The following is an 11897-nucleotide window of genomic DNA, read 5'->3' as shown; positions in this document are numbered from 1 at the left end:
AGGGCCACTTGTTATTTAGACTCAATGTGATTTTAACAATAGAAAATGTTTGAATGAAATGGATATAGGACTAAATTAAATTACGGATATGTAAGAGTTGGAATTCCAAAATGGACCTACATAATTTTTTTCTTGCAAATTTGATCGGAAGAGGGGGTATATTGAATAATTAATTTATTTGGGATACAACTATGAGAGTTACTTAAGTATAGAGCTAATTATGAAATTAAAGAAACGCGCCGCGTTTTTGATCCATAGGACGGTACAAAAACGGCGTGCTGTTTTGTTTTAGAATAAAGCTTCTTCGTTTTTTGGTTCTTTCTCTTAAAATATCTTCGCGACAAAGAACCATCGGAGAAGAGGAAGAAGATCAGTGTAGAGCTATCGGGAAATTTATCTGAAGAGGAAACTGAAATTGAGATCGAAGTTTTGAGTTTGGGTAAAAAATGGTAGGAGGAGTAGAAGAATTGAGTATTGAACAGTTAGCTTCGAGTATCTCTACCTACAAAGAACAACTCGAACAGGTTCGTTCGAGACGATTTCTTTCTTCTCTTTGTTTCAGAATTTTGTATGTGGATTAGAATTTCGAATTGGTGAAGAGAAATTGAATGTAGGTTTCTGAATTTTGTGTGATTGTTCCTGAGTTAGGGTTCGTAGGAATAGTTTTTTAGGGATTCGTTGATTTGACGAGTTGTTGTTAAGTTTCATTGTATCTTCTTCCTTTGTGAATTAATAATCAGATTTGTGAACGGATTAATCACTATACTAGGGTTGCGAGTTCTATTTCAAAGTCTGCGTTTTTATGTTCCTTTTTAGTCTCTCTGATAGGTCTTTTGGCTTAGTTTTAGTAGGGTGATGGAATGTGATCATACACTTGCTTCTCTTCTGGGTTATCTGATAGAAGTTTTGACTCTTTTGGTCTCAGGTTAGGCAGCTTTTGTCAGAGGATCCTAGGAACTCGGAATATGCAGACATGGAAAAGGAGCTTAAAGAGGTGATCAATCCCTATTTTAATCACTTATTTTGTGTGATCAAATCTTTTCATCTTTGTTGTGGATTCGTTTTATTAGTCTCCCTTAGTTTGAGTGAAATTCATTGATCCTTATGTCTTTAGCATTTGCGGCATACACAACATGATTAGGTTACTTAGCATGTAGGTTTTGCATACGGTGCTCTTTATGTTTCTATTCCCTGCCTCTTTTGAAGGAATCTGCGTGTTGTTTGAAATAGCAACATCATTTAACAGCTAGCAGATAAAGTGGAGTTTTCTTTCAGTTCTGGGGTTTGAAAGGTGAGTATGTTTTTGAGTGGCATGTAACTCCGGCAGTGGAGTTTGGGTCAGCCAAAAGCAGTTGTTGGCGTATACATAAAAGTAGGAGAGTTAGCAAAGAATTCATCATTTCTATCTTGGTTATTTGTGTTGTGCAGGTGTGCTTATATGGGTCATGATGGCCAGCCTGCTTCTATCTCCTGATTTCTCGTGTTTGATCCCTGAAGTTCTACTTCTGAAAATCTTTACTGATATATTGTGTATAATTGCTAGAAATCCTCAATTCTCTGAAACTTTGTTTTTGCACCATATAGGTGATTGCATTGACAGAGGAAGTTCTTGCAACTGCAAAGCAAAATGAGATTTCTCTATCAGATGCCGGAGTTAGTGCTGAAGCAACTCCTGGCTCACCCGATTTAGAGGGTGCTTGGGAAAAGACGGTATGTCTATTTTGTCATCTTTTCTCTTTTCTTTACCATTTTAGGCTGTTTTTTGTTCTCTCTTCCTCTCTCTATCTCCATCATCTTCTCAGATGCTGCCATGTGATTTTTTTCGTAAATTTGAATACAGAAACATATGCTACTCCAGAGCTTACTAAATATCTATTTTGGTGATTAACGTGTGTTTGTATTTCATTGTTTGTTCAGGGTTTAAGGAATGACCCAATCCATGAGGGTAAGTTCCCTGTTGGAACTAAAGTTCAAGCTGTCTTTAGTGACGATGGCGAGTGGTATGTTGAAAAACTCTCGGGTTACTTGTAATTAATGATGTATCTACTGTATTCTTTACGTCTTTTTCTCCCTTTTTCTTTGTTTGATTAGTTAAATGTTCAGGTATGATGCGACCATTGAGGCACATACTGCAAATGGCTATTTTGTTGCTTATGATGAGTGGGGAAACAAGGAAGAGGTAATGCTTCTATTCCAGTTTTATTTTGTTTTTAAAACACTAACTAATATTGAGATTGCCTTGTTATAATCTAGGTGGATCCAGATAATGTGAGGCCAATCGAGCAAAATGCTATTGTCGAAGCTGAGAGATTAGCTCAAGCTACCAAAAATGCTCTCAAAAGAAAGATTGAGAAAGCTGCGAGTTCTGATTATCAGACAAAAACTCTACCAGCAAAGCTCAAAATCGATCCTAATGATCCCGAGGATGTAGTAAGTCAAGATTCTTTTTCACCCATTTTGGTCCCATGAGGTCGTGTTATGAGGTCTTTACTTTTTTTTTGTTTTGGTACAGAAAATAGCTAAGCGTAAGAAGATACATGCTTTCAAATCCAAGGCAAGGTTTGAGCAACTCGAGGTTGTGCAGAACAAGAAACAGAATGATTGGCAACAGTTTCAGACGACTAAAGCCAAAACTAAAAAGGTTTGTTAGATACGGAATTCATATGGCTCTTTGTTCTCTTGGTGGGGATTCTGAGACGGGTTTTGGTTGTGCAGGTAGGGTTCTTCACAGGGAGGAAGAAAGAGAGTATATTTAAATCACCTGAGGATCCATTTGGAAAAGTGGGTGTGACTGGAAGTGGGAAAGGTTTGACAGATTTCCAAAAGCGAGAGAAGCATCTTCATCTCAAGTCTGGTAATGCTGAGGGCACTGATGAATGAACGAGAGATTTTTATGCTTTTGTAAGGATTTTCAGGTACTTAAAAAGTCTTTCTTCTGTCTCCAGTAACCTCTAAAAACAAAAGGACCTAAACCCGCAATTTTTTTGTGGACTTCTGCTCTTTTGTAAGATGAATTAAAGATTAGTTTTATCTTTCTATTTCTTTGTAGTGACTATGATGAATAGAGCCACAGCCAAAACGGCATTACCGTTAACATTGTTGTTGTTTCTTCTTCGGATGGTAAGTTGTCTATTGATGAATCACTCTCACTGTCTCATATTGAACTGTGCCGCATCATACGGTTTATGTTTAAAATACTAATTCAGAAAAACTTTAGACCCACCATTTTAATGTATTTGTATCAAGTTTCATAATGAAAAATGGTGTTAACTGTTAAGTATATATTTTCCATGGCGTAGTTTTTGTTCCTTTTGATTAAAATTGAGTATTTTTCTATGTTGTATGGGGTTTCTAATGGTTTGTACATCATATAACCAAAGAAACTAGAGTTAATTAATAAACATGTCGAAGGACACTTATTTGCATGCATCTCATAAAAAATAATAGTGCTGAATTATGCGAAGAATTCAGTGCTGAATTCATACTGTTTTGTGTAATTTGGTCGGTAAAATCTCTGCCGTTTTAAATTAGTCAAGCTGACTCATTAGTTTATTTGACAAATAACCGCACCGTTTCATGTTAGGCCATCGCGCGTCTCACCGCTTGACAGACGACTGCATGCCGTTTGTACTCAATTTTAAGATGTACGAAACATATTCAAAACTCAAAAAATCATCGAAAGGCAAAACAAAAGGCTAAAACCCCTCAAAAATAAAACAGCGAGACGGCAACAACAAACAAACAAAGGTCCAATGAAGAAAGCATATATTAAAAAAATTCTTCTTCGCCGATTGAGAAATTTAAGTTATCGAGTCTTTTTTTTTCTTTCGCTGTACCCTTTTTTGGAATAGAAAATCATCATCGATCACTGTTTAATGAAGACAACATACACAAAAACTTACTCATTCCGGATTGTCTGAAACTTCTCCCACAATGGTACAGACCTCTTCATATCACCCATTAAGCCCTTGAACTTGTGGCTATAGTCCACCCCATTGATACGATCCAGTGACGATATAGCACGAAGAGCGCTTCTGATCATATCTTCATTACGATCATGCTCTTGCTTCACTGCATCTTGCTTTGGCTTGAAGCTTATTGTTTTATGCAGTGGTTCCACAAGAGAATCCAGTACTGCAAACATCATATACATTATTAAAACGGATCAGCAAATCTGCTTTATGTTCCGTGGCTGATATAATGATTTTGGAAACTATATATTAAACATACCTGCAAGTACGGCTGATGGGCATTTATCTGCTAGTAAGGAGAGTATAAGATGACAAAGCATCTTCAGGTCATAATGATCTGCATAAACAAAGATTATGTTATAAGCTAATAAAAGAAAATGGCTAAACAGTAGATTAATTATCATCAGAGGAAGACCAAAACACTCGCCTTCTAATCCGGATTTGAGGAAAGGAACAATGAAAGAAGACGGATTAACTTGATCAAGGCAGCTGTCCACCAGAGTAAACACACACTCAAAAGCTGCTTTCCTCAGCTCGAGCCCGTCATCCACAACATGCTTGAATGGACCAAGATCAACCGTCCTGATTAATTCTTTCTGCAAAAGATAAATGTCTCAGGCGATGGAAGATAAAACCTTCTAATGTATTATATGACACAGATAACAACTGTGCTGAATCACTGAAGAACTTACCTTAATAACGGTCTGATCATAAAGAAGTGGTAACAACTCAGGGAGAAGTCCTTTAATAAGGTTTGGTTTATAATGAGCAAAAGTACTCAGAGCTGAGACAGCTGCACGCCTAACATGCTGCAACAACAGAAGGAAAAAGTTAGGATTACACAGCAAAGTGTCATTATTATCCAATGTCTATTGATGTTTTATGTTGTATCAGGAGAAAGGGGTTAAAAAATTTCACTTACACGGTCACCATCTTTGATTAGCATGAGGAAAGAAGAAATCTGAGGGAAGATGATTTCATCTAATTTCTCAGGTCGTTCCACTACTGAATATTTCACAGCAGTAACAACAGTTGCACGGGTAAAAGCAGCTGGGCTCGTTGTCCTGACCTATAAAATTCAGAATGCATCTCTAAGCATAACAGCAAATGAGCAAAATGCAAAAAGTGAGATTGTTCTGTAGCTGTTCTCTACCTGAAGTGCTGGAACAAGTTTCTCAGGCTCTATCAAAGCCATTTTTCCCAAGCATTCAGCAACAACATTCCTTACACCTTCTTCCTCGCTTTCACAGTGGTTGAACAGTAAAGCAAGTATTTTCTCAACGCTGGAATTCTGGAAATCCGCTTTATCAACAGACTGTCTCACAATAACCTGGAAAAAAACAAGGAACAGGATATGAAATCAAGCAGTTTATGTAATCTGATATTATAACATGGATACTTGTTAAGGAAAACATACCTCCTTGAGTGAATGAAGGAGAATATATTGTTTTTTCTGTTGATTATCGATCTGGTCCAATATAAACGGTAGATAATTGGATAGATTGCCAACGGCAATGTTTCCAAGAGCATATGAAGCTGCGGACTTTATTTCTTCAAAAGGAGATTGGAAAGACTCAATGACGATTGTTTCAATGCCAGCATGTGCGCTGAGATCTTTCCTTCTCCCAATCTCACCAAGAGATAACAGGGCAAGATGTTGTTTTGCCTGCACGAGAAAACATCAGTACAAAAATAAGCCTTTAAGTAGCTGTAGATCTACTAAGGAAGATAAAGCCTGAATCTAATTCCCTAATGGCTCTCAAACTAACAAAAATTCAAAGTGCTTACTGAATTTGTGCCGCTGTCATCTTTAAGGATTTCCATGAGCATTTTAACTGTAGACGAACAATTCTTATCACCCGCTGCGAGACAAAGAACCGCCACACACTGTGCAATTGAATATAGTGCTTGCTTTGGGACACCTCCAGACTGAGGAGAAGGCTTAGCACAAGATAGCAATGATTCCAGCAAGGTGTAGAAACTCGTATTTGCATGATACACCAGAGCTTCAAAGAATTTTTGCAGATCCTGTGACAAACATCCAAGAAATCATTGCCTTCTAATCTTTAAGGTCAGGCAAAGTATATAACAATTCCATCAGTAACAAAAAATTTACCAAAAGTGCTTGACCCTGGAGCAATGGGCTTTTAACTAAAGTTAGTGCCTGCGGAAGAACTTTGTTGCGGACCGCCAAACTGATATTTTCACTACAACTCTTTCCAGTCATCAGAGTGCAGCAGAGTTCGAGTGCAAGAGCTGTCATGTGCAGGTCTGAAACACTGAAAAAACACAGACGAAGTCATCTTTTAATATATATACCAACCTAGAAAGTAGAAACAACAAAAATCAGGGGAAATTTGTTCGAGAAGCAAACAAACCTTATCAGAGATGAAAGCTCCACAAGAATAACTTCATAAGCTTCTGAACCAATTTTATCACCATAGGCTGTTACCAAGGTATTCATAGTAATCAGTGTTGCTTGCCTTAGAACCCGATTAGCCTGTTTTACAAAAACATTAATACCAGATAATGTCTTCAAGGAAATTTCCACTAACTATGAGAAAGTAAACCAAAGAAAAGTACATATTTGATGCCTATTAAGATATGGTGCTAAGAAGCCATATACCTTCCGTAAGAATCCTGTTAGTTCTGCAATCAAATGGTCCAAGACACATGATAGATTAATGTGAAGCGGAGAAGTGGCAATGACAGAAAATGCCTGCATACACCCACACAATCAGAGACTTGAGCTAAAAACAATTTTAAAATAAAAGCTTCAACAGAAGCCCAAGAACAACCTTTACTGCAGTGAGGCGAGTGATTTCGTTTCCCATTCGATCAACAAGCACAGGAAGGCATGAAGGTAACTCTGCCCTCAGTTGATCACCAAATGTTGAAATCACAAGACCCATGCAGGTGATAGCACACTCCTTGACCTCCTGTTGAAGGGAAGAGATATTACGAAATGTAAATAACACAAAATTACAAATACAAACGCAGAAATCTGCTTTTCCAATTCTGTAATTAAACATAATGACGAATAGAAAGAGTTCAAATAAGATTATTAAGTCTATTGCCCGAAGAAGTATGGATTTTCATAAACAAGACTAAAAAGGGGGATTTATGCTACAGACCTGGTCCTGATCTTGATTTGTCAAGCGGGACATTATCGCATTGTAGATTGGATGAACAAACGGTTTAAAATCAAAGCCCATTCCCTAAACCACAGAAGAAAAAATATCAGCGGATGTTTCAGCCTGTGATTTATAAATAGCTTCGGCACAAAATAAGAAACGGCAAAAAAATTGTGAGTCTGTATATGGGTATATATATATGGTTCAAACTTCTAAATAAATGAAGAGGAAAGACTGAAATCAGTAAATGTGTACATGACATCTAAATGCAATGAGATACTCACCGCAGTACTTGGGCGTACTACTCTGACAAGTTCCCCACAAACCCTTAATGCCTCAGCAGTCACCTTATAATAGCGTTCACCAACAGCAGCTAAAACAGGACTTGAAAGAGCCTAGAATTACAAAAAAGTTCAAGAGTCAGTTTTTACTTTCAAAAACTGGGTTTTGAAGTGTAGGGAGTCAAACATTTGGGCAATATATCAATAGACTGAAAACCACTTAATGTTTCCCAACCTTAATGTAAGGGTGAAAAACAGGAGGCGCATGTGATGCCAAGACTAATTTGGTGAAGACAAGAGCTTCAATTTTCAAGTTTGATGTAGAAGATTTATCCTGGAGAAGTAAAAAATAGAGAAAACATGAGCACTTGAAAAAGAGCAACACTGACAGTGACAGTCCATAAATAAGTGTAATGAATATATCCACTAACATTTAGCGCCCTTTCAATTCCAGGAACAAGTGAACCAATATGATCAGCAAGACAGTCAGGCAGGACAACCACAAGTTCTCTCAAAACAGAGAATGCTCCAACCTACAGATATGAAAGAAGTTATGAAAGTATCAAACAGGAACCAAACCAAAAAGAATGTTTAACACTTTCATACCTTTGTCTTAACAGACTTTTCGCGCAGTTGCCTATTTATGGATTTCACAATCTTTGAGACTTCTTGCTTCAGTAGCCATTTTGGACTGCATAAACCAAAGGTATACATATTTAGTTAGCAGGGTTTCATCAGAAATGTGACAGACCATCCATATTGAAGTGAAAGGACTCAGAATTTTTGCCTTGATTCATCGGTGTCAGTTTGACCTTTTGTAACATTTCCCGTTTGCCGCAACAGATCAATGAATGTGTTGAATACATCCATCTGTAACAACAGTACCTCAGTCTTAGATCAATAACCATATTGCAAAGCAAGAATAGAGCATTAATGGATTAAATTACATACCTTCACATTTTCCTCCCTTTCCTTAAATCTATCAATTAGTTTCGGGCAGGCCTGCACAAGAAGAGACTAAACTCCTCAACAATAATTCTATAGTAGATTCTTGTTTCATATTTAATCAAACACAGGTAAAAGAATGAAAAACTCTTGTGTAAGGGAATCTTGTACACTCCCGTCATGAAAGATAATACGCTTGATCATTTAAAAAAGATATACCTCTTGATATACTTTAGTGAGCATCTCAGAACGCGAAACGATTAATCCTGCTAGGCATTTGGCCGCTGCTCTCCTAACTTTCCAGCTGGCATCTTCATCATCTGTGTACTCATTTGCACTCTCGCTGTGAGAAAGAAAGACTTATTTCAGTGAGATAATGGTGCACCGTAAGGAGCTAGGCTACTGTTCCAATGAATAAATCAGAACTTACTCATCTTCTTCATCTTCAAGAGTCTCATTATCAGTATCTTCCTCCATATTGTCCGTAAAATTCGGGTCATAACTAATATATTCTAAAGTAAGATTTAAAATTTCATCACAATATGGTGAGATGTCCCTGGGACATCGTAGCAAGAAACTTTCAAGTGCCTGCAGTCAAATTTCAGAACAGACATGTTATCGTCTACATTGTTCATACCAATTTTATTGAACCTAAGATTAGAATTCCAATTTAATAGCATAGGAAAGAAAAGAGACTACAAGCACGCCTAAGTAATTGTCTGATTACAAAAATTAGATGAGAAAACAAAAAATGCAAGCGTAGTGAGAAAGTAGGAACATTAGGGAATCTTGCACGATACCTGTAAGCTATACTCGCGAAGCTCCTCGTCATTTTCTGAAGCGCTAGTGCAGTAATTGATTAATACTGGCACAGTGTTACCTAGATGAGTGCCAAACCGGTAACCAACAGCACGGCTGAAACAAAAACGCATTAAATAGCATTACAACCATGGCAAGCCTAGTCGTAGATAACCATTCATCCCAATCAATAAATAGGTAGCACAAGTACAACTAACCGAAGCATACTACAACACTACAGTAACGTATGGTAAGAAGTTAAAGATATATAACAAGCCGATAAGAAGGAAGATAGGAAGTACCATAAAGCTCCAATCATTTGAATATTGGTACGTGTAATCTCCGATTTTGCATTCCTGTTACTTAGATTTTTCACAACTTCAACAGTCGCCTTCGCGAGCAAATCATCAGACAGACTGGAAGCAAGAGAAGCTGACACCACACAAAATTTTGAACTTAGAAGAGGCTATATACCATCGAATTAAGAGTTCTATATACGACTAGGAAAAAAATGACATTGAATATATCATTTGAACTAGCATCGGTTTCACAAGAATTGACGCAAACAGCTGAAAACCATATTTCTAATATAGATAAGGAAAGCTACCACTCAAGTCTCGGCAGATTAAAGTTGGTTTCAAATTAGCTAAATATTGACATTAGTACCGACAGTACCCAGCAATCATATTGACTCAATTTTATGAACTTACCAATGCATGTAACAGTCTTCTTCCTGACTGTGGCTTGGTTACAGCCCAATTGCAATAACAATGTATTCAATAGCTTCTCGTGATCATCCGTCATTAAACTTCCATATTTTTGAACAACATCACACATGATCTCAAGACATTCACACTTGATCCCTGAGCTCATTCCCTTCAGCAGTAAATACGCAGAAAATTAGTTACTTGTAAAATAAGATGATAGAACCTTAGAGTAGACAAATAATTATATGCATATACTGTGCTCTGGTCTACTAAGAGTTTTTCAGACAGAGTTCTTTAACTGTATTAGATCCAATAAAACTTAAAACGTAAAATCAACTAATTTTCCAATAGATGTCAATCAATATGATTTTGATGGGATCCGAAATTGTCTAGGACGACCCTAAGCACTGTCGCATATGCAATCGAAATAATAAGGAATAGACCTCCCAACAACTAACCTGGCCACTTATTCCTCCTATCATTTGTGGTGTTAGAGTAACAAGAATAGATGGAGCAAGCGTAGGAGCAATTTGAGCGACAACAGTCCTGAGAGCTATGCTTGCGGTATCACGATGCTGGTCTTTCCCATGCAGCAGTTTATCACATAACTTGTTGGTCATTTCAACAATTCGTTCTTCTCCAACCTTCTTCACCAATGGAGCAAGACTGGAACAAAATCATAACATCAAAGGTCGACGATAGATCAGCTAAATGTAAAAGTATAACATCAGCTTAGGTCATAAGTTGCTAAGAGCAGAAAGCTAACCATTTAACAGCCAATCCAGAAACATCACCAGCCACATCATCGAGCTGTTGCAATATGATACTCGACAATCTCACCTCCAAGTCCAGGTCGATTTTAAAGGAATCCTTATTCAACTCATTAAGCAAATCAGAGGTTGCCATGTATCTGTAATCTTTATCTTTACCCGTCATCTGAAACTATAGTAAATACAGCAATGAGAAAAGGTGACTATACTCAAAAACAAAATTAAGCTTAATTAGAAACAGATGATGAAAAGACCTTTTCGAGTATCCCAGAAACTTGTAAGTTCGCCATATTGGCCCGACCTTCTCAATTCACTCCTTCCAACTGCAATCAAACAAGGATCTCAAAATTCATTACTTAGTAAAAAGAGAATCAACCATGCGTTGAACTAAAACGCTTAGTCAGAGCAATGTCACTCTATCAAGCTCTCCACAGAGGTTAAAACATCAGAAACAAAGTCAGAAGTGTAAAGAAGAAGCATCGAAGATGGATTAATTATCGCCGGTAACAAAACCTAATTAATATCCCTTAGAAAACTTTTGATTCATCGAAGATCACAAAGAAGAAGTTCGGTTTGATAAATCAAAGTATCGTCGCCACCAAAACCCTAAGACTACGACTACGAAGACGAAAAGAGTTAACGCTAGACATCATCACACTTTATCGATCAAAAAGCAAAAAAGAGGTAACCCTAAGTAACCTGAGAAGATGAAATCGACGGAGGTAACGCCGGAGACGGAGTAGAACGCCGAGAGTTCCGATTTGGTGGTGGTGGAAGTTGCGGAGAGGAGAGAGCTCTGAGGAAAGTAAAAAAAGATGGAGGAGATACTGTAAATTTCCGTACTCGTGAAAGCTTGATTTTTAGCCCTTCTCTCTTCTTAAGGAGGAAGTTAACTTTCTTCTAAATGGGCCTGTGTAGGATTAATTGGGCCTGACTTGGTGCGATTTGAGTCGGTTAATGGGTAGCGTTTATTTCATGCTGTACATTGTTGGACTTGATTAGTCGGTTAATACTAAATGGGTTTGGCCCAATTACTTTGTTTTCAGTCTGAGCCCAAGCATGGGTTTCTTTGTTTGATCCAAGTAGTTCTTTTTTTGTTTGCTTTTTTTGTGTCAGGGACATGCTATGCGATTGCGACCAACCAACTAAATAGTGTTAGCCATTGGTTCATCGACAATTTATGGTCAATATTTTTGAACGATTAGCAAGTAAAAAATTGTATCACTGAAAGTTTTCAACCTAGGCCAAGTATATGTGGTTTAGTGGTAGGGGAAGCTTTGGGAAGGATGAA

General features: G+C 37.5%; 2 protein-coding genes across 6 annotated transcripts; one reads left to right on the top strand and one right to left on the bottom strand.

Annotated features, from left to right (window-relative positions):
• The first annotated feature begins 265 nt into the window (after positions 1–265).
• AT2G02570 (nucleic acid binding/RNA binding protein) lies at positions 266–3298 on the top strand. Of its 4 annotated transcripts, NM_001035878.2 has the most exons (10): positions 324–524; positions 926–994; positions 1585–1710; positions 1918–2000; positions 2104–2179; positions 2254–2430; positions 2513–2539; positions 2576–2641; positions 2716–2915; positions 3050–3290. In NM_001035878.2, the coding sequence occupies exons 1-9, from the start codon at positions 447–449 to the stop codon at positions 2878–2880; spliced, it is 867 nt and encodes a 288-aa protein (NP_001030955.1). In that variant the 5' UTR covers positions 324–446; the 3' UTR covers positions 2881–2915; positions 3050–3290. The 4 variants fall into 4 exon arrangements, with proteins under 4 accessions (NP_849927.1, NP_178361.2, NP_001030955.1 ...); NM_126313.4 differs by having other exon boundaries at positions 289–524; positions 2513–2641; NM_001084402.1 differs by having other exon boundaries at positions 2513–2641; positions 2716–2901; positions 3050–3142.
• Positions 3299–3533: 235 nt separating this feature from the next.
• Positions 3534–11457, bottom strand: CAND1 (cullin-associated and neddylation dissociated). Of its 2 annotated transcripts, none has more exons than NM_001035877.2 (28): positions 11306–11457; positions 10861–10929; positions 10603–10772; positions 10295–10502; positions 9840–10005; positions 9432–9561; positions 9132–9246; positions 8762–8919; positions 8551–8674; positions 8338–8388; positions 8174–8256; positions 7993–8077; positions 7818–7919; positions 7622–7720; positions 7390–7500; positions 7106–7189; positions 6770–6910; positions 6598–6690; positions 6350–6471; positions 6088–6250; positions 5760–5999; positions 5389–5637; positions 5125–5301; positions 4894–5040; positions 4664–4780; positions 4399–4567; positions 4231–4308; positions 3534–4134 (listed from the first exon to the last, which is right to left on the bottom strand). In NM_001035877.2, exons 2-28 carry the CDS (start codon positions 10894–10896, stop codon positions 3899–3901), a joined length of 3654 nt encoding a protein of 1217 aa, NP_001030954.1. In that variant the 5' UTR covers positions 10897–10929; positions 11306–11457; the 3' UTR covers positions 3534–3898. The 2 variants fall into 2 exon arrangements, with proteins under 2 accessions (NP_001030954.1, NP_178360.2); NM_126312.3 differs by having other exon boundaries at positions 3645–4134; positions 10603–10778.
• Between the last annotated feature and the right edge of the window lie 440 nt (positions 11458–11897).

This window comes from Arabidopsis thaliana, chromosome 2 (assembly GCF_000001735.4).
Source record: "Arabidopsis thaliana chromosome 2, partial sequence".
In the NCBI taxonomy this organism is placed as follows: Eukaryota; Viridiplantae; Streptophyta; class Magnoliopsida; order Brassicales; family Brassicaceae; genus Arabidopsis; species Arabidopsis thaliana.
This window is presented reverse-complemented; position numbering and strand designations above follow the sequence as displayed.